Source organism: Delphinapterus leucas, chromosome 20, assembly GCF_059928025.1.
Source record: "Delphinapterus leucas isolate spDelLeu-1000000601 "Yukka" chromosome 20, BTC_Dleu_Yukka2, whole genome shotgun sequence".
NCBI lineage: Eukaryota > Metazoa > Chordata > Mammalia > Artiodactyla > Monodontidae > Delphinapterus > Delphinapterus leucas.
In genome coordinates, this window is record NC_143148.1 from 42,180,948 (window position 1) to 42,204,869 (window position 23,922).

Genomic DNA, 23,922 nt, shown 5'->3' on the forward strand with positions numbered 1-23,922 from the left:
ACATTCATTTAGTGTCAAGTCTGAAAAGACCCTTGCAATCCTTGGGGGCTTTAATGGAGCATTTGTTTTGTTCATGCTCTTCTTTGCCAGCAACAGCCATTATTCAGGTCGAAGACCAGAATACAGGTGCAATTGAGAACATTATAGTTGAAGTCAAAAAAGAGCCAGACGCAGAGCCTGCGGAGGGGGAGGAAGAGGAGCCCCAGCCAGCCGCCACAGATGCCCCCAACGGAGACCTCACGCCCGAGATGATCCTCAGCATGATGGACCGGTGATGGCGGGGCCTCGCTCGTTGCCAGGACTGCTCTGGGCTGTGTTTAAACGGCCCGCATCTTAATTTTTCTCCCTTCTTTCTTCTTTTGGCTTTGGGAAAAGCATCATTTTACCAAACATACTGAGAACTAAAACTTCAAGGATGATGTTAGAAAAATGTGATTTAACTAGAACTTGCTGTTTGATGTTAGCAAATAATGGAATGTTCTGAGTCCCTGAGGGTTTACTGTGAAGTGCTGAGGACAGTGTTGACGCCTAACTGGTTTTCTTAGATGGAAACAGAGACATTGAACCCTCTCTCTTGCTATGGTAAACCACTCCAGAAACCACCACTGGGTTTCCCAGAGTTCTATGGTCTTCTTCCCAGGAGAGTTTTTAATTGTAAATGCAGACTTGGGAAGGACTTAGACTTTTAAACTGGTTTTTGCTTTTGCTTTGCCCTGACTCTCTTTGCTTGGAGTCAGTTGCACACCAGTAGTATGGCATGCTACGATTGGTTTCTGTCCTGAAGACTTTGCCTCTTTCTTGGCAAAGTTTCTGGTATGGTCAAGCTTGTAAATAACTTTTTTTACATTTTAATCTTTTCCATTAATTACGAGGTTGAAAAGAAGTGCAGTGTAAGAAAACCCAGCATTTTAATTACTTGCAAATTAAGTTTCCACAGACTGTAGTATGTAAATGTTGACAAGGAATTGGATCACAATCATGTAGCAGAATGGCACCCAGACTGCTGCCCGCTAGTGACGGACACCCACATGGAAGATCATAATTTTCCAGCCCATGGAGCCAGCATTTGAACCTTGTACAATTAACTTTGTTATGATTTCCCATCTACATTTTCTTTGCTTTGTTTGTAGCTGAATTTTGTGTTTTATACATCCTCTGTTAAAGCAGAAGGGTGATTATGAGTGGGTCACAGCAGCTCTTAAAAGCTGGGCCAGAAAATTTCACTAGGTCAGTAATTTAAACTTTGAATCTTCAAAAAATAATAATGTGAAGCAAAACCAACTAAAAAGTGATTCTTGCACATGAACTGTCACATGTTTAAAATGTGTTTTTTAGAGAGCCTCAGTCTTGCTGATTTCAAACACTTTTTTCTTCTGTGTATTGCTTTTAAGAGAGCCATCAGTTAGCTATCAGACTCTAGGTTGATGCATTTTGTACTTAGCTGTACTGTGTGATATTTTTCATTATTTTAGGACGCCAACATGAGACCTGTAATAAAATATGTAATGGGGTTGAAAGCTGGGGAGGAGGATCTACTGCTGTACAGCTAATAAATCATAACGGATTAACAAGTGCTCCAAACACTCCAACTTGTGTGATTCCTGCTTAACGAGGGGCCCAGAGGGGTCTGTGTGCGTAGCCTCAGGCAGTGCAGGCCTCCTAGCCTTTCAGACGCAAGCTATGTTTCCAGGATGACCACTTCCTCTCTAGCAAATGAGAGATGATCTTGGCAGGTGATGGAATATTGAGTGCATCCTGCTGCAAGTTTCAGTGCCCCAAAAGTGGTACGTGAGTAGAGAGGTGAGTGTATACAGCTGCCAGCCCCATGATCCAACTGAAGAGCCGGTTGCCTGTGGTAGAGCAGGTGGGTCAGAGAGCTTAGAGGAGAAAGGGCTGATGGGAATCTTTGGCCTCGAGATCTCAGCTCAAGGTGAGCTGGGATCAAAATACATTGAGCTCTGCCAAGTGCAGGGGAACAGAGAGAATCTGGGCCCAGTCTGCCCTAGAGAAGTTCATTTGAAAGGGAGACAGATGTGCCACCACCAGGCTGTGGGGAGAGAGTCCTATATAGCACAGCTGCTTGTTAGCACCTAGGAAGCAGAATGGAAAGGGAGTGTGTTAGGAAGTTTATGCATTAGTGTAATACCATTTTGCTGCTGTTGGCCATTTCTGGGTAGATTCCTTTGGCAAGCCCCTTTTAGGTGAAAGCTTTGGCCACTAATTATATGTTTTTTGTTTGTTTTTAATTTTTTTTTAATTGAAGTATTTACAGTATGTTAATTACTGCTGTACAGTGATGTTGATTAAGTTATATATACATTCTTTTTTATTTAATACTACTTTGCATTATGGCTTATCATAGGATTTTTTTTTCATTTTTATTTATTTATTTGGTTGCACCGGGTCTATAGTTGTGGCAGGTGGGCTCCTTAGTTGTGGCATGCAAATTCTTTGTTGCAGCATGCATGTGGGATCTCGTTCCCAGACCAGGGATCAAACCTGAGCCCCCTGCATTGGGAGCACAGAGTCTTATCCACTGCACCACCAGGGAAGACCCCTGTCATACGATATTAAATATAGTTCTCTGTGTTATACAGTAGGACCTTGTTGTTTATCCATTCTATATATAAAAGCTTACATCAGCTAACCTCAGCCTCCCACTCCATCCCTCCCCCATCCCCCCTCCCACTTGGCAACCACCACCACCAGTCTGTTCTCTATGTCCGTGATTCTGTTTCTCTTTCATAGATGAGTGCATTCGTGTCATAGTTTAGATTCCACATGTAAGTGATATCATACGGTATTTGTCTTTCTGACTTACTTAGTATGATAATCTCTAGTTGCATCCATGTTGCTGCAAATGGCATTATTTCATTCTTTTTTATGGCTGAGTAGTATTCCACTGTATATACGTACCACATCTTCTTTATCCATTCATCTGTCGATGGACATTTAGGTGGTTTCCGTGTCTTGGCTGTTGCAAATAGTGCTGCTTTGAACATAGGGGTGCATGTATCTTTTTGAATTATGGTTTAGTTTTCTGAGGAACCTCCATACTGGCTGCACCAGCTTACATTCCCATCAACAGTGTAGGAGGGTTCCCTTTTCTCCATACCCTCTCCAGCATGTTATTTGTAGACTTTATAATGATGGCCATTCTGACTGGTGTGAGGTGGTACCTCATTGTAGTTTTGGTTTGCATTTCTCTAATAATTAGTGATGTTGAGCATCTTTTCATGTGCATATTGTCATCTGTGTTTCTTCTTTGGAGAAATGGCTATTTAGGTCTTCTGCCCATTTTTAGCTTCGGTTGTTTGTTTTTCTTTGTTGTATGAACTGTTCGTATATTTTGGAAATTAAGCCCTTGTCATTCACATCATTTGCAGGTATTTTCTCCCATTCCATAGGTTGTCTTTTCAGTTTTTTTATGGTTTCCTTTGCTGTGCAAAAGCTTGTAAGTTTGATTAAGTCCCATTTGTTTATTTTTGTTTTTATTTCTATTGCCTTGGGAGACTGACCTAAGAACATTGGTACAATTTGTGTCAGAGAATGTTTTGCCTATGTTCCCTTCTAGGAGTTTTATGGTGTCATGTCTTATGTTTAAGTCTTTAAGCCATTTGAGTTTATTTTTGTGTATGGTGAGAGAGTGTGTTCTGACTTCATTGATTTACATGCAGCTGTCCCAGCTTTCCCCATACCACTTGCTGAAGAGACTGTCTTTTTCCCATTATATATATATATATATATATATATATTAATTTATTTATTTTTGGCTGCATTGGGTCTTCATTGCTGTGCACAGCTTTCTCTAGTTACGGTGAGCGGGGGCTACTCTTCGGTGCAGTGAGTGGGCTTCTCATTGTGGTGGCTTCTCTTGTTGTGGAGCATGGGCTCTAGGCATGTGGGCTTCAGTAGTTGTGGTGCACAGGCTCAGTAGCTGTGGCTCGTGGGCTCTAGAGCGCAGGCTCAGTAGCTGTGGCGCACAGGCTTAGTTGCTCTGTGACATGTGGGATCTTCCCAGATCAGGGCTCGAACCCATGTCCCCTGCATTGGCAGGCGGATTCTTAACGACTGCGCCACCAGAGAAACCCCCATTATATATTCTCCTGCCTCCGTTGTCAAAGATAAATTGACTGAAGGTTTGGGTTTATTTCTGGGCTCTCTACTCTGTTCCATTGATCCATATGTCTGTTTTTATGCCAGTTTTGATTACTGTAGCTTTGTAGTATTGTCTGAAGTCTTGGAGGGTTATGCCTCCTGCTTTGTTCTTTTTCTTCAGGATCGCTTTGGCAGTTCTGGGTCTTCTATGGTTCCACATGAATTTTAGGATTATTTGTTCTAGTTCTGTGAAAAATATCATGGGTAACTGGATAGGAGTCTCATTAAAACTGTAGATTGCTTTGGGTAGTATGGCCATTTTAACATTATTAATTCTTCCAATCCAATAGCATGGGGTATATTTCCATTTCTTTAAATCATCTTCAGTTTCCTTTATTAATGTTTTATAGTTCTCAGCCTGTAAGTCTTTCACCTCCTTGGTGAGATTTATTCCTAAGTATTCTTTGGATTGCGATTTTAAAAGGTATTTTTTTTACATTCCCTTTGTGATATTTCCTTGTTGGTGTAAAGAAGTGTAACCAGTATGTTAATCTTGTATCTTGCTGAATTCATTTATCGGTTCTGGTAGTTTTTGTGTGGAGTCTTTAGGGTTTTCTGTATATAGTGTCATATCATCTGCATATAATGACAGTTTTACCTCTTCCCTTCCAATTTGGATACTTTTTTAAAAAATTTATTTTTGGCTGCGTTGGGTCTTCGTTGCTGCACACAGGCTTTCTCTAGTTGAGGCAAGCAGGGGGCTACTCTTTGTTGCGGTGCGCAGGCTTCTCACTGCGGGGGCTTCTTGTTAGGCACATGAGCTTCAGTAGTTGTGGTGCACAGGCTTAGCTGCTCCGTGGCATGTGGGATCTTCCCGGACCAGGGCTCGAACCTGTGTCCCCTGCATGGGCAGGTGGCTTTTAACCACTGCACCACCAGGGAAGTCCCCCAATTTGGATACCTTTTATTTCTTTTTCTTGTTTGCTGTGGCTAGGACTTCCAATTCTGTGTTGAATAGAAGAGGTGAGAGAGGGCATCCTTGTCTTCTTCCAGATTTTAGTGGGAAGGCTTTCAGCTTTTCACCGTTGAGTATTATATTGGCTGTGGGTTTGTCATAAATAGCTTTTATGATCTCGAGGTAATTATAGGGTTTTTTAACCAGAATTCCAGTTTTCAGTGAAAAGTAAGTAACAGTGGAGAAGCTGTGTGAAGGCGTCAGCTGGTTTGTGGTATCCATACAGTCGGGTCTCCCAGAAAAATCGGTATCGTCAGGAGCCTTGGGACTGTGAACCAGGCAATCAGCAACTTGGACTGAATGTTAGTGGCCCGAGGCTGTCAGGGCATTTGGTCTCCATCCCAGGCATGGGCTAACCCCCACTGCCACCAGGAACCAGAGCACCCCCTACCAGAGTTGTTTCAGTGGCCACATAGCTTTTTAAAAATTTTAAGCATAGGGCCTTCCCTGGTGGTCCAGTGGTTGGGACTCTGTGCTTCCACTGCAGGGGGCCCGGGTTCGATCCCTGGTCGGGGAACTGGGATCCTGCAAGCCACACAGCCGCCCCACCCCCACCCCCCAAAACAATTTTTTTTAAAATTAATTTTACTTATTTATTTTTTTGGTTGAGTTGGGTCTTCATTGCTGCACGTGGGCTTTCTCTAGTTGTGGCGAGCGGGGGCTACTCTTCATTGTGGTGTGCGGGCTTCTCATTGCTGTGGTTTCTCTTGTTGCGGGACATGGGCTCTAGGCGTGCGGGCTTCAGTAGTCGTGGCACACAGGCTCAGTAGTTGTGGCGCACGGGCTTAGTGGCTCTGCGGCATGTGGGATCTTCCCGGACCAGGGCTCGAACCCGTGTCCCCTGCATTGGCAGGCGGATTCTTAACCACTGCGCCACCAGGGAAGTCCCAACAATTTTTTTTTTAAGTATAACAGAAAATCTCTTCATAGAACAGCAAGCAGTTTATCTGTATCTTCAGCATAGCTTTTCTGTTCTAATTGTATATATTCAAATTGTTTACAAGTAGGTTGGTTTGGGTTGGGGAGGGGGCAAGAAAAGTGACATTGTGATGCAGCTAAGGCCGGAAGGAGATTCCTCCATTGGCATAGCCCATGATACATCCTGTGTGACTCCATTAAATGTGAAACCTTCACACTCTTACTCCACACGGGAGACGGGAGCCTCCTGGCAGTTCTGGGAGCTGCAGCCTGGCCTGTCACCCTGTGCAGGCGGGGCTTATTCCTCATTATGAGCTTTTAGCATTTCCTGAGCACCCACGGAGTGTCATGCTGTCTAGAACACAGAGACAGTCTTGAACAAGTTGAAGGCCTCTCTCCCTCTCATGAGTCACTCACTTGTGGGAGCTGAGTCCCACTTGGTCTCTGATAGCAGTTATGCTTGTTCTGTCACCACCACCCTGACGGCCAGCAGTTACGGAGATGTGTGGCTAGCCTGGCACCCCATCCTAATCTCCAGGCTGATCCTGGTTTCCTCCTCCGCAGCCCCCTGCTTGTCCTCACAGCATTCACTAGACAGGGGCTTATGCCTCCAGTGCAGCTGTTGGTCTCAAGACGCCCTCCACCTGGGAGCAGCTCGAACCCTTTGGCACTTATTCCCTCTTGTATTTCTCATTCTTGTCATTCAAAACAGAAAAATCCCAGTGAGGGGGGTTTTCTATCCTTCTGTTCTGGAGTCTTAAGGTTGCCCTGGTAAGACTTGGCAAATATGAGTGTTCCCTGAGTTCCAGCCACTGTTGTGAGCACCTCTGTAAACATTTAATCCTTACACTTCAAGGTAAGTTAATAGCTCCAGCTTACAAAACAGGAACTGGATGCGCAGAAAGATTGTGACTTACTCAGTGTCAAACAGCCAGTAAGAGGTGGAGTCAGGACTTGAATTCAGGCAGTGTGCTTTCAGAACCTTCATTCTTGGCCACTTGGCCATACTGTGTGTGAGAGCTACTGAGCTCACACCCTAGAAGCAGTTGGTGGGTTCTGTGTGGTCTCTTGTGAGAGTCTTAACCTGAACTCTCTCTCAAGTTGGGAGGCAGCAGAGCAGGACATCCTCTCACCTCTGTTGGCAGGAACTCAGCACCCTCTCCGGCTGAGTCTTGCCCTGTCAGCCCTGGGCTATCACACCTGGGCCTGCTGCTTTAGGGAAGGGGGCTTCCTCCAAGTTGTTACTATTCAGTTTCTACTTTGTCCTAATCTATGGTGGACCTCAGCAAAGGGAGATGAGATTTTGTGGGGGATGGTGGTAGTCAGATGACTGGAAAATGCTCCCACTGCCTCTAGGCCTCAAGGTGAGGAGGGGTAGCTGGAGATGGGAAAGAAACCAAGAGACTGCCCAGTGTCTCTCACCTCCTCTCAGGTTGTTTCACCTCTGCCTGGCTGAGCTGTGGGCAGGGTAGAGGGCTGTTCCTTATCTCATAGAGTTTAATTAGACTAATGGAAGAAAAAAATGGAATCCCCTCCTCTGAACCCTCAGGAATCTAGGTGCCTGGTTTTTTTTTTAATATTTATTTTATTTATTTATTTGGTTGCACCGGGTCTTGGTTACAGCAGGCGGGCTCCTTGGTTGTGGCATGTACGTGGGATCTAGTTCCCTGACCCGGGGTTGCACCCGGGCCCGCTGCATTGGGAGCGCAGAGTCTTAACCACTGCACCACCAGGGAAGTCCCTAGGTCCCTGGTCTTTTATAGGGTATCATGCATCCCATGACCTGATGGCCTCCTAGGCCTCTCTCCTAGTGGTTCCCCCCTCCTCAAACTCTCCAGCTCAGGGAGAATGCAGACATGAGAGGACCCACACACACACATACATTGCCTTGCTCATGAGTCACTCCATCCCTCCCTGCAGCCCTTGGGGCTGGCTGCCCCCTGATGGTACACCCCCATTTTCTGGCCCTGACCTAGCTTGAACTTGATGAAAGCTAAGGAACCTCTGCCACAGAGAAGGCTGTGGGGCCCATCTGGTGTTTTTTCCACCCTGTCAACAGTTTGTGACTCTCCGACGGGTTGAGGGACTCCAGGTTAGGAGCAACAGATAGGGCCCTCCAGGTTTAGGAGGGATCCGATGCTCCTTTCTGAACAGACGCCCCTTGCGTCCTAAGTGCTGTCCATCTTCCCCGCTGGGCTTTGGAGGGGACGGACCGAGGTGGGCCGCAGAGATTCCCCGAGCGGGCAGCGCCCCCTGGTGCTCGCGGCGGGGACTGTGGCGCGGGGTGGAAGTAGTGGGGTAGGAACCGAAAGAGGCACGCGACACGCGAGACCCTCCCGGCCACACCTCTCCCTTCCCTCCCCAGGTCTGCCCTAACGGAGTAGCTCCTGAGCGACGGCGCGGGCGGGCAGCTGGGATCTGCCCCCCTCCTACACCGTCGTACCCGCGCGACTTCTCCCAGCCCGCGGAGGCCTGGCAGGGAGGAGCCGGGTCGGGGGCGGCCTGGCAGGAAGCGGCGCTTACCTTCCGCTGCAGGAGGAGCAGGTGGCTGCAGTGCGCGCCGAGGCCCCAGGCTTCCTGTGCTCGCCCGCCGCTACCGTTTCTCGTCGGAGCTCCTTGGGCCACCCGGCCGCCGGGCCGGCCGCATGGCCCAGACCCCCGACGGCATATCCTGCGAGCTGCGAGGTAAGCCCTGGCCCTTGTCGCCTTCTTGGCTGGGAGGAAGCAGAGCGGCCCCAGAAAGCAGAGGCCCACCCAGCGCCTCGTGGCACCGGGCAAGCGGTTCCCTCTGCTCCTCGGGAGGGCTTGGCGGCCGAAATCCACTCCACTCCTTCCTCGCTGGCCCAGAGATGAGCCCAGGCCCCCTAGCCCGATGCAGACCGTGGGCATGAATTGACCTCCATGGGAGGACCAGTTGCCCAGCAGGCTGCCCTTCCACAGGCGAGATCACCAGGTTCCTGTGGCCCAAGGAGGCAGAGCTGCTGCTGAAAACCTGGCTGCCAGAGCGGGAGGGTGCTGAGCAAGGTCATGTCCTGGTATGGCAGGGGCAGAGGCTGGGAGGGCCACTGGGGCCCCGGCAGAAAGAGGCTCTTGCCCTGCCCAGGGTGTTAGACACTCTCTCCCCTCAGGCACTGCTGCGATGGAGAGCCTACCTGCTCCACACCTGCCTTCCCCTGAGGGTGAGTCCCAGGGCCCAGCTGCCACCCCTTTGCCCTCCAGCAGCTTCCTTGATGAGGGCTGCATCTGTGGTGGTGTCCTTGCGGGCTCTGCCCTTCCAACAGCTCTGGGCTCCCGGGAGCAGGCAGGACTGGAGTGTAGGCAGGTCCAGCTCTGAGATCCAGGCTGCACAAAGGACTGGGCTCCCAAGAGGGTGGGGCTCAGGCCTTAGTCCAGGCTGACCCAGGCGCTCCGCAGGTGGACTGCACGTTCAGCTACCTGGAGGTCCAGGCCATGGCGCTGCAGGAGACACCCCCTCAGGTGAGACCCCTAGTGCCCCACCAGGGCCTGCAGTCTGGTCTTCCCCTCCCCCCAACCTGCCCCACACTTGGAGCCCAGCCCCTGCCCCACCCACCCCAGGTCACCTTTGAGCTGGAGTCCCTGCCTGATCTGGTCCTGGAATTTCCTGGTGTGGCTGCCCTGGAACAGCTGGCCCAGCACATCGCTGCTGCCATCAGGAAGGTCTTCCCTTGCTCCACCCTTGGGTGAGGCCCAGCAACTGAGGGGGCTGGCGGGGAAGAAGGGCAGCAAGGGGTGGTCTGGATGGCGCAGTGGGTGACCTCACTTCCAGGGCCTAGAAGTCCCTTGCCCCCTTCTCCATGTCCCTCCTCAGGAAGCTATTCCGGAGGCCCACGCCCCCCTCCATGCTGGCTCGGCTGGAGAGAAGCAGCCCCTCAGAGGCCACCTCGCCCAGCAGCCCCTGTGGTAAGGGCCAAGGTGGGGCCACACAGGGCTTTCAGCCTACCCCCTCCTGCATCCTGACCCCTGGATTTGGAGGTCTCACAAACTGAACAGAGCCACTCAAGGCACAGCCACTACCCAGTTTCGGGCTGATCTTCCTCCATCTCTGACCTTTTGTCTCTCTCTTTCCCCCACCCCTGCTCCATCACACCCCTGGTACCAACTCAGGTGGCTTTTCGGAGACATATGAGGCTCTGTGTGACTACAATGGCTTCCCTTTCCGAGAGGAGATTCAGTGGGTGAGAGTAGGGCCCTCTCTGGAGGCTCTGGAGACATCTGATCCCCCATGTGCTTTGAGTCCCTCCCTATGCCTTGTGTCCCAAGTAAGTTGGAGGTACTTTCTTCCCACCCAGGATGTGGACACCATCTACCATCGTCAGGGCTGCCGCCATTTCAGCCTAGGCGACTTCAGCCATCTGGGAAGTCGGTGAGTGGCCTGCAAGGTCTGTGAAGAGAGGAAGATTCCATGACCCACATTCCTGGGCCTTAGCCTCTCCATGGAGGGGGGATGCTGGGCCTAGGATCTGGCTGGAGGGCCCTGAGCTCTGCCCCTGCCCTTTCTTCCACCCAGGGACCTGGCCTTGAGTGTGGCCGCCCTGTCTTACAACCTGTGGTTCCGGTGCCTCTCCTGCGTGGACATGAAGCTGGTGAGAGCATAGGCGCGGCGGCGGGGGTGGGGGCGTGGCCTGGGGGCCGGGGTGTAGCCCACTGAGCGCCCCCCATCCTCTGGTTCTCAGAGCCTTGAGGTCTTGGAACAGATTCTGCACATGATGAGTCAGTCATCCCACCTGGAGGAGCTGGTGCTGGAGACCTGTGGCCTGAGGGGGTAGGGGCACAGTGTAGGGATTGGGGAGCGGAGTCTGGGGGCTTGGGATGGAGAGACTAGTGGCCTGGGGAGGAGTTGGGAATCCAGGGTCAGAGCCTCACATCTGGGGTCTGGTCCCCAGAGACTTTGTCCGGCGACTGGCCCAGGCCCTGGCAGGGCACACGAGCTCCGGGTTGCGGGAACTCAGCCTGGCGGGGAACGTGCTGGATGACCGAGGTACGGCTGAGCCTGGGGAACCCCCCGGGGGCTGGCGCTGGAGGAGGTGAGACCCATATGGCTGCCCCCATCCCCCAGGCGTGGCTGCACTCAGCAGACACCTAGAGCATCATCCTGGAGCCCTGAGAAGACTCACCCTGGCACAGACTGGGTTGACGCCGCGAGGTAGGTGGGCTGAGGATGGCTGGGGGAGGTGGAGCTGGGAGGTGGGGCAGCCTGATTGTGAGCCCCTCCTCCACCACCAGGAATGAGGGCTCTGGGCCGGGCGCTGGCTTTCAATGCAGCCTTTGACTCTGCCCTAACCCACTTGGACCTTTCTGGGAATCCCGGGGCACTGGGGGCCTCGGAGGACAATGGGGTGAGTGGCCATCCTTAGGGCGGTGATTGGGGGCGCCGCAGGCAGTGGGGTGTCAGGAAGCTTTTGGTGGGGTGATCCCTGACTCCCTCCCTCCCATCTCCATCCTCCCACCAGGGCCTCTATAGTTTCCTGAGCCGTCCTAATGTTCTGACGTTCCTGAATCTCGCAGGCACTGACACCGCCCTGGACACTGTGAGGGGGTGGTCAGTGGGGGGGGATGATTTGTCGGGCTGGCAAGGCCTGAGGCCCAAGGGTCGACTGGAGGGCAGGGCGGGAAGGGGCTCAGTCCCCCGGCCAGTGTAGCCCACACGCTCCTCCCGCAGCTCTTCGCCTCGCTGTCCCGCGGCTGCTGCGCCAGCCTCACACACCTCGACGCTTCGAGGAACGTGTTCTCCCGCACGTAAGGCGGACGGGGCGGGACGGGGCGGGGGTGGGGCTCTGCCGGGAGCCGCCTTCCCGCGCCAGGAAGCCAAATGCTCCCGCTCCCCGCCCCAGGAAGTCCAGGGCTGCGCCGGACGCGCTGCAGCTCTTCCTCAGCCGCGCCGGGACGCTTCGGTACCTGTGCCTGGCGGGCTGCAAACTGCCGCCCGACGCTCTCAGGTCAGTGTCCCTGCCCACGGCCAGGCCCCCGTCTGTGCGGCCACCACCAGGCCTGGCCTCCAGCACCTCACCCCGCTCGTATCGCACCCATGACCCCCCTGGCATCCTGGCCCTTCCTTCTTGCTATTCGCGCTCTAGGGCCCCTGTTCCCAGCTCCCGCCACCCCCTGTGACATTCCCTCCCAGGGCGCTTTTGGAAGGCCTCGCGCTCAACACACACATGGACGACCTGCACCTGGACCTCAGCGCTTGTGAGGTGAGCGCCCGGCCCAGAGACGAGAGCGGGCAGTGGGCCCACACATCGGCTGTGGGGCTGGGGCTGCGAGGCGGAAGCGCTGGGCAGTTGAGGGCCTAATCCTCCCCACCTGTGGCCTGTTGGCCTGAGCGCATTCCACCTTCCACCTTCAGCTGCGCTCCGCCGGCGCTCAGGTGATTCAAGACTTAGTGTGCGACGCTGGCGCAGTGAGCTCCCTGGATCTGGCAGATAATGGTGAGGCTGCCCAGAAACCCATCCTCCCATCATCCTCCAAATTCCCACCCCTCCCACTCCCGCAGCCTCGCCTTGTGCCTGACCTGAGCCACCCCCAGGCTTCGGCTCAGACATGGTGACTCTGGTGCTGGCCATCGGGAGGAGTCGGTCCCTGCGACACGTGGCGCTTGGAAGGAACTTCAACGTCCGGTGCAAGTGAGCCCGCATCTCACTCCTGGGCCTCCCAACAGCACCCCACCACCCGGGTCTCCCGCCAACCGCTGCCCCTGCCCACAGGGAGACCCTGGACGACGTCCTGCACCGGATTGTTCAGCTCATGCAGGATGACGACTGTGTGAGTTCACAGAACCATGCAGGATCCTCAGGCGATGGACCCCTGCTCCCTGACCTGCCTTGCTTGCTGACCCCTGACTCCAACCACAAATGGCTTTCTCTTAACCCCAGCCCCTGCAGTCTTTGTCCGTGGCTGAGTCGCGACTGAAACTGGGCGCCAGCGTCCTGCTCCGGGCCCTGGGCACCAATCCTAACCTGAGAGCCCTGGATATCAGCGGCAACGCCATGGGGGACACCGGCGCCAAGATGCTGGCCAAGGCGCTTCGGGTCAACACGAGGCTCCGGTGGGCGGGGTCAGAGGGATGGGACCAAATGGGGGAGGAGGGCGTGTATGGAGGGGCTTACTGGGCTAAGGGGCAGAGCTGAACGAAGCGGAGCAAGTGGAGCACAGGGGTGCTCCAGACGAATGGAAAGGCAAGCGGGGTTGGGTGGGGCCTTGCAGAGCTCCACCCCCGACTGAACCCTGGCCCGGCCCAGGTCTGTGGTCTGGGACCGGAACCACACGTCTGCTCTGGGCCTGCTGGATGTGGCACAGGCCCTGGAGCAGAACCGCAGCCTGAAGGCCATGCCTCTGCCACTGAACGATGTGGCCCAGGCGCAGCGCAGCCGCCCTGAACTGACAGCACGTGCGGTGCATCAGGTGGGGGTTCCCTCTCTTCCCCGCCCTCCTCTGTGCCTTGGCCCCACCCCCCACCAGTTCTCAATATCTCTTGTGCCCAGATCCAAGCCTGTCTCCTGCGGAACAACCGCGCAGACCACGCTTCTACTGACTGCACCTCCCACCCGAAGCCACTAGGTCTGGGGTCAGACCCCTCCGAACAGGTCAGAATCCCCTCCCTCGACGTTGAGCACACACAGAAGGTAGGGGATGGGGAGAGCTGTGGCAGCTGAGAGCCTCCATAAGTCTGAGGCTCTGACTTTCCTGGGGCCATGGTGCCTGAATCCTGCTGTCCCAGACAAGTCCCGTTCCTTGATCTGCAGAGGAGCCAAAGGCTCTTGAAATAGTTTCCCCAAATAACACTCCTAGTTGCTTTTTTAAAGCATTTTTTTCTTTCTTTTAATTTTGAACTAATTTTAAACTTACAGAAAAATTACAAGACTAGCACACAGAACTTTTTTTGTCCTGAGCTATTTAAGAGCATGTTGCCAGCAATATGCCCTGTCACCTATGCAAATACTTTACAGCGTGTATCTCCTACAAACCTTTTATTTTTATTTTTTTATTTTCTGGCTGCTCTGCACAGCTTGCGGGATCTTAGTTCCCGGACCAGGGATTGACCCTGGGGCTGCTGCAGTGGAAGTGTGGAGTCCTAACCATTGGACTGCAGGGAATTCCCTTAAAGCATTTAAATAGGCTCCCCTGTCAAAGACAGGAGGTATTTTAAAATCTTCAATCATTTCTCTCCACCCCCAACTGTAGCCCCACCTGTGACTTCCTATTCACAGAGCTTCCCTCCCCTCTCCACTGACCTTTGTTGTGGCCAAACCCAGTGACCCTTTTTCTGGCTTCATCTCCCTCCAGTACCTTGTCTTGGTGAGATGTTCCCCATCCATCCATTCCCAATTCCCACTTCTCTCCCAAGCTCCAGAGCCCAGGCATCGTGACCCAGACATCCTGCAGGGGCTTCACATTTTGTGTCTTCAAGTGATCTCATCGTCTCCCACGTCTCTCTCTTCTCTCTACCCTGGAGCCCAATCTCACTGGTGCCCACACCCACCAAGTGCTGTGGACAGAGCTTCAGTCCATGTCTCTCTTGGCCACACCGAAGCCCCCACAGACCTCCTTGGTTCTGCCTCTTGACCGACTCTCTCAAACACACCACTCTTTACTCCCACCCCAGCCATCCTTCTCTGCCCCTGATCCTTCCTCCATGACTCCTCACTCCCATTTCTCTTCATCCCTCAATCTGTCCTCTAGCTGGATGATGAACAGACTGAGCTTCTAAAACACTGACATGACTAACAGCTCTTTTCCTTCCCATTCTGGACACTTAGGAAGTATATATAAAGTACCTACAGTGAACTAAAGGAGACATTGCTCTCCCTCCTTGAACAGATAGGGTCCCTAAGTGGCTGTCCTGATGGTATCAGTTTCAGGACCTCACTCACCCTGTTGGACACCTTGGGAAGGAAGCAGTCAGGGGATGGGGAGGGGACCAGGCTGAGACTGATTCCTCTTGCCTTCCAGGAAGTGAATGAACTATGTCAGTCGGTGCAGGAGCATGTGGAGTTGCTGGGCTGTGGGGCTGGGCCCCAGGGTGAAGCTGCTGTGCACCAGGCCGAGGATGCCATCCAAAACGCCAACTTCTCTCTCAGTGTGAGCACCCCCTCCCACTACGAGGACCCTTCCCCTCTTAGGTGTCAATTTGCAACTCCTTTTCCTCCATGGTCTCCAGATTCTCCCCATTCTACATGAGGCTGGGAGCTCCCCAAGCCACCAATGGCAGCTGCGGCAGAAGCTGGAGGGCCTCCTGGGACAGGTGGGCGAGGTCTGCCGCCGGGACATTCAGGTGAGATAGTGCCCTTGCCCCAGCCCCACCTCCATATTCAGGCTTGACCCCCATCCATAGGCTTGCCTGTGATATCCCCTGAGTCAATGTTCTGTGAGGGTTGGAGCCTCAAGCCAATTGGTCTGGGCCCCAGCCACACCCTCACCATGCTCTGACGTTTGCCCAGGACTTCACTCAGACCACACTGGACACCACAAGGAGCCTCTGCCCACAGATGCTGCAGGGACCCAGGTGGAGGGAGCAGCTAGAGGGGGTCCTGGGAGGCTCAAGGGGTCTCCCAGAGCTGCTCCCAGAGCACCTGCTGCAAGATGCCTTCACGAGGCTCAGGTAGGCTGGATAGGGCTGGGCTGGGCTGGGCTGGGTAGAGACAGCACACTAACCCTTGCCCTCTGTTGCCGTCAGGGACATGCGCCTGTCAGTCACAGGGACCTTGGCAGAGAGCATTGTGGCTCAGGCTGTTGCGGGTCTGAGTGCAGCCCGGGATCGGCTGGTGAGCAGGAACTGCGTGCTTACGCACACGCACACGCACAGCCACTGCCTTGCAGGGGTTCTGTAATGTCTTCTGGGGTCAGATAGCCCAGGGGTATTTCAGGGTTCCCTTTGCACTGATACGACTATGGCTGAGGTCCTGCCTCCCATCTTTGGGGTGCCTGGTATTGCAGGTGGAGAGTCTGGCTCAACAGGCAACAGAGGCAACGCCCCCTGTCATACCGGCACTAGATGGAGGCGAGCCCAGCCCCCTTGGGCCTGGGGAATTGGAAGGTCTTTTCTTCCCTGAGGAGAAGGAAAAGGAGAATGAAGAGGAACAGAAGGTAGGTGGTCCTAGAACTCTGGGCCTAGAACCCTAGATCTTCCCATCTTGTTCTGGAGTGTAGAAGGAGGGGAGGCAGCTCCCCGCCACCCCAGGCTGAGTTTGTGTCTTCCCCACTAGGATGACAGTCCTCCACAGAAGTGGCCTGAATCCAACCGCTGTCTTCACCTGGTCCCCTCCACTCACAGTAAGTCAGGACCCAGGGAAAGAGAGCTACTCAGGTTGGGCTGAAGTTCCATTAGACCTGGACACCTGGACACATACATTCACCCCTGTCCCGGGAACTCCCTGACCCTTGAGTGGGCTGGGCCAGGACCCCCGTGCAGCGTGCAAAGTTGGGGTCCGCTGTGGTCAGTTAGCACAAGGTGGGACCTGAGCAGACCAGGGCCGGGACACAGCCTCCTCTCACCTCGTTACCTCCCCGCCCCCCCCACCCCTTCCCTACCCCCAAGATGCGCATGCTTGGCGGCGCCGCGCGCCGCTCGGGGCCGCGCTCAGCACCACGGACAGCGGCGGAGGGGGAGGGGCGGGTGGGGGGGCGGGCAGCGTAGCTGGGCCCCTCCCCGCGCCCTGGGCGGGTCCCCCGCCGCCCTAGCGCCGCCGCTGCCACCTCCCTGGGCTTGGCGCTTGGTGCTCTTCTGGTGCTCTCCGCTCAGGTGCTGCTGAGGAACCAGAGCCGGAGCCCGAGCTGGCGGCTCCGGGGGAAGATGCAGAGCCGCAGGCGGGGCCATCTGCTCGTGGCTCTCCGAGCCCCGCCGCCCCTGGGCCCCTGGCCGGCCCATTGCCTCGCATGGACCTGCCACCCGCCGGGCAGCCCCTGCGCCATCCGACCCGGGCCCGGCCGCGGCCACGACGCCAGCACCACCACCGCCCGCCGCCGGGGGGCCCCCAGGTGAGCGCCCTACCCCCACTCCAGAGCTCGTGAAATTGGGGGTCGCGAGTCGCCCGTTCGCGCCTTACGGGTGATGGCCGGCAGGGAGGTGGGTGCCCAAGACCACCTGGTCATACTGCCGAGTTCTGGCTTCTTCCTGGCCAACCCCCCACCCCATGCTCATGCAGGGTCACGAGTGTGTGGATTTTGTTGGGGGAGCGCTTGGGTGTAGGACTGTGCCTCAGGTTGGCCGCTGCATGGGTAGATGTGCGAGAGGGGGCGTCTGTCTTATCCTCCCTCCCCCGGGGTTAATGAAAGATGCTGGGCCCCTGGCTGTGGGGACAATCCTGCGTTTACTGCACGTCCGGTGCGGGTGTGTGTGTGGGCTGGGTACTGGCGCGGGCAGTGGGCACGGGGCCAGAGGCGGGGAGGAGCCGGCTTGAGGCCCCCCAGAGGGTCTGACGCAGCAGCAGGCGCCGCTGAGCCGGCAGCAGGCGGGGTGGGGTGGGGTGGAGGGTACTGCAGGGAACTGTTTGGAGCAGAGGGGGTGGCAAGTGGGAACGTGTGACCCAGCGGGTGCGTGGGCTCTAGCCTGCTGGTGACCAGGTGGTTCAGGGTGTTTAGGATACTCTGTGGGACAAGCATGGGTGTGAACTGGTTATGTCCAGGGCCAACTACAGGCGAGGGGGGGTACGTGAAACCAGCATCTCTGCCCACCAGCTGCACAGTGGGAGAGCTTGTGTCAGCAGCCCTATAGGGTCACTGCAGCTCCCAAGTCCTGGAGTTGCCCAGAGCCTGCCGTTGGACAAGGAAGGGGGAGAGAAGTCACAGTTGCACTCAGCCTGGAGCCTTAACCCTGTGGTGTTCCTCAGGTGCCCCCGGCCCTGCCGCAGGAAGGGAATGGGCTCAGTGCCCGTGTGGACGAGGGCGTGGAGGAATTCTTCTCCAAAAGGCTGATCCATCAGGATCGCCTGTGAGTAAGGGGCAATTGCAAGGGGTGGGAGAGGGTGGAATGCTCCATGGGCCTTCCCACTTACTGCTAGCTGTCCCCACAGCTGGGCCCCCGAGGAGGACCCGGCAGCCGAGGGGGGTACCACCCCTGTCCCCCGTACACTTCGAAAGAAGCTGGGCACTCTCTTTGCCTTCAAGAAGCCTCGTTCAACACGTGCGTCACGGCCTGATCTAGAGACCAGCCCTGGGGCAGCTCCCCGCTCTCGAAAAACCACACTTGGGGACTTGCTTCGGCCACCAGCCCGTCCTGGCCGTGGTGAGGAGGCTGGTGGGGCTGAGGGGGGCACCAGCAGCCCCGACCCTACCCGCAGGAGTCGGCCTCGGTACACTCGGGAAAGCAAGGCCTACTCCATGATACTGCTACCTGCTGAGGAGGAGGAGACAACGTTGGGTGCCAGACCTGACAAGGTGAGGCCTGGTGACAGGGAGTGAAGGCTCTGCAGGAACAGTGAGGGCAGTGGGCTCTCTCCCCACTCGGGTTATCTCTGTCCCAGCAGCAGCCCCTGGAGCGGGGAGACACAGAGCTGGCCCCAACCTTTGAACAGCGAGTACAAGTGATGCTGCAGAGGATCGGCGTGAGCAGAGGCAGCGGGAGTGCCGAAGGCAAGAGGAAGCAAGTGAGCTGGGAAGGGACACACGTGGGAAGTGAGGAGGCAGGTGACACGTAGCTCGTTTTATGTGGGTGATTTATGTGACCAGGAGGAGACTCATGACAGGTCTGTCGATTCTTTCCCCTCCCCACAAAAGTCATCAGTCAACCTTTCTTCTCTCTCTTGGCTTCTACCCTGACCCAGGCCACTGATACCTCCTCCTTGAAGTGGATGGTCTAACAGATGATCTGACAGACATCTGGCTTTGCCATCTGCATTTGAAATAGCAAATCCTCCAGGGGCTTCCTCCCTCAAGACATTGCCCTGACTCCTGATCCTGCCTCAAGGCCCAGTGGGGTCTCAGCCCTGGTCACTGCTTTCACCTCACTGCTCTCAACCCCGGTTCATCTCAGAGCCTCTACACAGGTTCCTCTGTCTGGAACTCCTCCCTGCCCCACTTCCAGCCTCTCATCCCCACCCATGGGCTACACCAGGTCCCTCTTCATCCATCCCTGTATTTCCCTGTGGGCCTTCCTTCACTCTCTTCCATGGCCCCCCTGCTAATGCCACTCTCTGATCACAGTTCCTAATAAGAACCACCACCCTACGGACTATCCCTTTAATAACTTCAGGAAAATAAGAAACACAAATGAAGTGAAACTCAGCTTGAATTTAGAAACATTAAGGTATAGAAAGTGAATCACAGAATTAAGAAATTACTTTCTGTGTCTGTGCTTGCATATGTTTCTGTGTGTTAACTGTCCACCATCACAGACTGAGCTCCAAGAGGACCAGGACTGGGTTTGCCATGTTCTTGCCCAGCCCACGGTGGGCATTTAGTGGCGGTTATAACAAGAATGAATAAAAGGACAAAGCTAGCACGAGGGTGGGACAGGATCAAGCTTAACTTCCCTATTTCCTACAGAGCAAAGATGGAGAGATCAAGAAGGCTGGCTCGGATGGTAAGTGGGACCCTGGGCTAGTGCAGTACATTTCTGGGGAGGAGATTTGCTCCCCTGGCAGAAGAGTGGGAAGGGGTTTGCTCTCCCTGGCAGAAGAGTGGGAATAGCCATGTTTTTCTTCCCCTCACTAAGCCTAAGCCCCTAGCCCTGCCTTTGCAGGTGACATTATGGACAGTTCCACAGAGGCTCCTCCCATCTCGATCAAGTCCCGCACCCACTCTGTGTCTGCTGGTGAGTGAGGGCCACTGTGTATGTTGGGGGTCATGTGGGGTCATGCAGGGACAGGCTGGAGGGGATCAAACCATTGGTCAGGTTCACTTCCGACGCCTGGCCCAGGTCTTGGCTGACACCTTTCTCCCTGCAGACCCTTCATGCAGACCTGGTCCAGGGGGCCAGGGGCCCGAGTCTGCCACCTGGAAGACACTAGGGCAGCAGCTGAATGCAGAGCTCAGGGGCCGTGGCTGGGGTCAACAGGATGGTCCAGGCCCCCCCTCCCCTTGTCCCAGCCCAAGCCTCCGAAGAGCCAGCCCCTCCCCAGACAGCCTGGGCCTCCCAGAGGATTCTTGCTTAGGCTCCAGGAATGAAGGTAAGCAGGTACCCTAGCCCCCACCCAATACTGGGCTAGGGCCTGGAGGAGTCCCTACTGGGAACTCAGCTCCTCTGGAGACCCTGAAGGTGGGAGGCAAGGGCTGGAGCGGGGGGCAGATGTTGGGACCATACCCTGATACCCTGGCCTCCCCCAGATGGCCAGCTGAGGCCGAGGCCTCTCTTGGCGGGTCGACGAGCAGTGTCTGTGCATGAGGACCAGCTCCAGGCCCCTGTTGGTGAGGGGAGACACCTCCATGTGTGCTTGAGTGCAGGAGGAGATGGGGGAGGGGGGGCTCCCTTCGAGGCTCTGGTCCTCGGAGGGGGCCACCAGTGGCGTGAGGGGTTGAGAAATCAGGGAGCCAGGGGCCAGGAGCAAGGGTCTGAGAAGCCCTTCCTACTAGCCCTGGCTTCTACCTCCACAAAAGCAACCTCTGCCAGGGGTGGGAGGATGCTGGGGAAGGGGGAGGCTCTGAAGGCAAGTGTGCGTGGGGGTCGAGGACAGGCAGCAAGCCCTTAGCAACCCTCCCCAAGTCTTTCTGTATCCCTCAGAACGGCCCCGGCGGCTGCAGCGCTCACCTGTCCTCAAGCGCAGGCCAAAGCTTGAGGCACCTCCATCTCCAAGCATAGGTAAAGGGGGCTGGAGCCAGTTGGGTGGGCGGCAGGCCTGCTCAGTCCAGTCCTGACCCTTCCTCTCTCCCTGTGCAGGATCTGGCCTCGGAGCCGAGCCTCTACCCCCACAGTCTACAGAGCCCTCAGGCCCTGAGCGGAGCCCACCATCCCCAGCCACAGACCAAAGAGGCGGCGGCCCCAACCCCTGACCTTCTCCTTTCCTGCCGCATGAGATTATTTTATTAAAAAACTTAAAGGAAGCTGGTGTGAAGCCCTGTTTATCCACCCCCAGGCACGGACCCGTGCACGCATCCTCCCACGTGCTTACGACCCCTCACACCTGGGTTAGTTCAGCCTCTGGCTGTGGCTCCATCAGAAAGTGCAAGGCCCAGGCCACAAGCTGGGGAGGGAGCCTGGGAAGAGAACCATGGTTGTAGGCCAATGGAGACTGGGACGGGTAACCAAGAGAGTGGGGGCACCCCCAGGCACTCACCTGGCAGCTTGGACCTGGGCACACAGGGAGGGGCAGGGTGGCTCGTACTCATATTGGAAGGCAGAACCGTCACGATGCCTCTTTGCGGGGTCCTGAAGGGGGCGGGTATTGTGTCTGGAGAGGGGCCAAAAAGGCCCCTAACCTCATCCAAGGCTACCCCCAGCCCAGCCCCATTCTACTCTCCAGTTGTAAGGGGTGCTATGCTCACCCAGACAGAGCTGGACTCCAGGGCTTCCTTGGTGGTTCTTGTCCTTGGAGAGTGCTGCCGAGTCTTAGGGGGTAACCCTAGCTCCTTGAACTCCAGACTAGGCCTCTGGGCCATGGTTACAGGGGCTTGGTGTAGACTGGGGACATGGCCAAGGGGTGACAGATTTGGGGTGCAGCTCAGGGGTGGGGAGTTGGGTACATGGCTGGGGTGTGGGGAACTGGGGGGCAGGGGGCCATGGGCTGAGCAGATGGCTGACAGGGGCTGGGAGCTGCCCTTCTGCGCTGGGTCTGCAGCAGCCAAGGGCAAGGCAGGTAGAAGGCTGATACTGGCACCACTTTCCTCTGACAGCATGTGGCTGGGTAGGGCAGGGGTTCCTGAGGAGGAAGGGGACTCACCATGGGCACAGACCTCTCAGCTCAGACTAGCTGAATGACCTGTGAACATAGGCCTGCAGGAACTGTGTTCACCTCCCCACCCAGCTGTGTACCCTTTCACAGCATCCTGTGTTGCCCAGGCATCTAACTGATAAACAGCACCAAGAACATGGGGCCTGAGCACCAGCTTACCTGAGGAACTGGGTGAGGAAGGAGGAGAGGAGATGAGAGTCAGAGATAGGTCCTGTAGAGCCGGGTGTGGTGGGGGTAGCTCAGGGCCTGGTGGTCAGGGGAGGCTTATCAGCACGGGGGGCACTGGGCATGCAGGCACTCCCCTCTTGACCTCTCCAGTCCTCCTTACCCTGTGCCCTCTGACCTGGGCCCAGAGAGCTCAGGATTTGCTGGTCATTCTCAGAGATGTGCAGCCATAGGCTGGGGACAGAGTACACAGCTTCTCCCTGTAGGATGAGAACATTCAGTTTGGCCCTTGCCCAACTCCCCACTCCGACATTTCCCAAGAGAAGCCCCAGACTGACCGTGGCTCTGCAGCGTGAGGCCGCCCAGCGGGTGAGGGGGGGTGCTGTGCAAGGGCCTGCCAGCATCAGACAGCTCTCAGCCAGGCTCACTAGCGCCCCCCGATGCTCCTGGTCCTCCTCTACCTCATCCAGAAGTTGGGACAGTGAAAGGCCTAGGGACAGAGGACCCGGGGATGGGCTGAAGCTCAAAGAAGAGGAACGGGGGTGGGGGTGGGGGTGGAGGGGGGAGAAGAGCTTATTAAGGAAGCAGGGGGCTGATGGCTGGAGAGATCACTCTACAGGGAGTATGGGCAACTGGCCAACCCCTATAAGTACCTGCACTGGGAGAGGTGGACTCTGAAAGGTGCTCCCTAGAGAAAGAGGGAACAAGCCTGAGAAAAAATCCTGAAGCCTACCTGATAACACAGATTTTCCATTCCCTGACCGAACCACACCTGACCCAAGAGCCCAACCCCAAACTCACTCCAAGCAGTCATAGAGCTTTTTCCGCACATCCGGGTCCTGATTGCTGGGAAGGAGAAGTAGGAGGCAGTCAATATAACTAGGAGCCCAAGGCCTATGCCAACGCCAGCCAGGCCTGTGTGGGGAGTACAGCTGGAGGGTAGAGGCATCACTTACCAACCAGTCACCCGTTCCCGGGGCTGCTCCGTGGGCAGCAGGCTGAAGCGGTCCACCTGGAGGTAGAACTCCGCGTGCTGGAGGAGTGAGTTCAGGGACCGGGTTTCAGGAGTTGTCAGGAAGTCGGGCCCAGTAACCCACCGAAGCCAGCCTCAACACTCACCGCGCCTGCCTCGGCGACTTGGACGCGGACCCCGCAGTTTTGCAGTAGCAGCAGCCGGCCTTCTGCCCCTCGAAAGCCGAACTCCTTCTCCTCCCTGCAGCGAGCGCGATCCTCACTAACGCGCTTGCCTGAACACTGCCCCGCCCGCCTGGGGCCCGCCCGCCTGAAACCCGCCCACTTCGGGCTCAAGGCTCGTGGTCTCCCACCGGATTCCAATCTTCCCAGGCTCCGCGGAACCTCTCTCACCAGTCCGAGGCGTTCAGAGCCTCCCGCGTCACCAAGCATCGAATACTGTGGGTCCCGTCAGACACAAGTAGCGTGGCCCCTTCAGACGTGTCGGGAGCGCGGGACGGGCCCGGGGCCTCGGCCTCCTGCAGTACCTGACGGCGACGACCTGCGTCAAACCCACCGCACGGGGCCCAGCACTGGTCTCCCGGCCCTGAGAAGGGGGTGGGGACTCACCTTGAGCAGCTGCCCCGCCCGCGGGCTTGAGAGTGCCTCTGACCCTAGAACCAGCTCTCGAATCCAAGGCCGCAGGACCAGACTCCCCAAGCCTGCCATTCCCGCCGCGGTTGCCAGCCGAGCAAACCGGGACCGCGTTTCCCGCGGGCGCTGCGGCCCCGCCTCTCCTCGGAAGAGGAAACGTACGGCGGCTGGGCGGGACCTGAGGTCGAGGTCCCGCCCATGAGCGTGCCCGCGCGTGCGCACGAGCGCGTCCTATTCGGGAAGTTATTTGCAGACCCGTGTTGGTTCAACTCTATGCTGTCC

The 23,922-nt window shown here is 55.9% G+C and overlaps 3 protein-coding genes across 10 annotated transcripts in view; 2 read left to right on the top strand and 1 right to left on the bottom strand.

The window, feature by feature from the left end:
- CTCF (CCCTC-binding factor) overlaps nucleotides 1-1,583 on the top strand; it is a 47,596-nt gene extending 46,013 nt beyond the window's left edge. For 3 of the 4 annotated variants that reach the window (XM_089903217.1, XM_022583458.3, XM_022583457.3), the window contains one exon: nucleotides 91-1,583. In XM_089903217.1, the coding sequence (XP_089759343.1) occupies nucleotides 91-275 (185 nt within the window). In that variant the 3' untranslated portion in view covers nucleotides 276-1,583. The remainder of the gene's footprint in view (nucleotides 1-90) is intronic. The other variant, XM_022583459.3, reaches the window with a different exon arrangement.
- Nucleotides 1,584-8,565: 6,982 nt separating this feature from the next.
- On the top strand, nucleotides 8,566-21,022 carry CARMIL2 (capping protein regulator and myosin 1 linker 2). 4 transcript variants are annotated; one of them, XM_030761092.2, is made up of 39 exons: nucleotides 8,566-8,716; nucleotides 8,972-9,066; nucleotides 9,160-9,210; nucleotides 9,446-9,508; nucleotides 9,608-9,732; nucleotides 9,861-9,952; nucleotides 10,157-10,227; nucleotides 10,342-10,415; nucleotides 10,560-10,635; nucleotides 10,726-10,814; nucleotides 10,936-11,030; nucleotides 11,109-11,195; nucleotides 11,276-11,388; nucleotides 11,503-11,580; nucleotides 11,712-11,788; nucleotides 11,884-11,988; nucleotides 12,174-12,243; nucleotides 12,396-12,477; nucleotides 12,576-12,672; nucleotides 12,754-12,811; nucleotides 12,922-13,094; nucleotides 13,288-13,450; nucleotides 13,531-13,632; nucleotides 14,999-15,127; nucleotides 15,207-15,320; nucleotides 15,487-15,647; nucleotides 15,723-15,810; nucleotides 15,983-16,132; nucleotides 16,252-16,318; nucleotides 16,788-17,023; nucleotides 17,875-17,975; nucleotides 18,058-18,421; nucleotides 18,508-18,630; nucleotides 19,529-19,565; nucleotides 19,725-19,796; nucleotides 19,930-20,151; nucleotides 20,309-20,389; nucleotides 20,703-20,780; nucleotides 20,859-21,022. In XM_030761092.2, exons 1-39 carry the CDS (start codon nucleotides 8,677-8,679, stop codon nucleotides 20,969-20,971), a joined length of 4,212 nt encoding a protein of 1,403 aa, XP_030616952.1. In that variant the 5' UTR covers nucleotides 8,566-8,676; the 3' UTR covers nucleotides 20,972-21,022. The 4 variants fall into 4 exon arrangements, with proteins under 4 accessions (XP_030616952.1, XP_089759334.1, XP_030616954.1 ...); XM_030761093.2 differs by having other exon boundaries at nucleotides 8,567-8,716; nucleotides 18,511-18,630; XM_089903208.1 differs by having other exon boundaries at nucleotides 10,157-10,415.
- Nucleotides 19,209-23,889, bottom strand: ACD (ACD shelterin complex subunit and telomerase recruitment factor). Of its 2 annotated transcripts, none has more exons than XM_022583444.3 (12): nucleotides 23,617-23,889; nucleotides 23,401-23,534; nucleotides 23,155-23,248; nucleotides 22,992-23,068; nucleotides 22,837-22,881; nucleotides 22,689-22,723; nucleotides 22,374-22,525; nucleotides 22,214-22,295; nucleotides 22,030-22,116; nucleotides 21,464-21,837; nucleotides 21,256-21,347; nucleotides 19,209-21,175 (listed from the first exon to the last, which is right to left on the bottom strand). In XM_022583444.3, exons 1-12 carry the CDS (start codon nucleotides 23,713-23,715, stop codon nucleotides 21,097-21,099), a joined length of 1,350 nt encoding a protein of 449 aa, XP_022439152.1. In that variant the 5' UTR covers nucleotides 23,716-23,889; the 3' UTR covers nucleotides 19,209-21,096. The 2 variants fall into 2 exon arrangements, with proteins under 2 accessions (XP_022439152.1, XP_022439149.1); XM_022583441.3 differs by having other exon boundaries at nucleotides 22,199-22,295; nucleotides 23,617-23,887.
- Nucleotides 23,890-23,922: the final 33 nt, after the last annotated feature.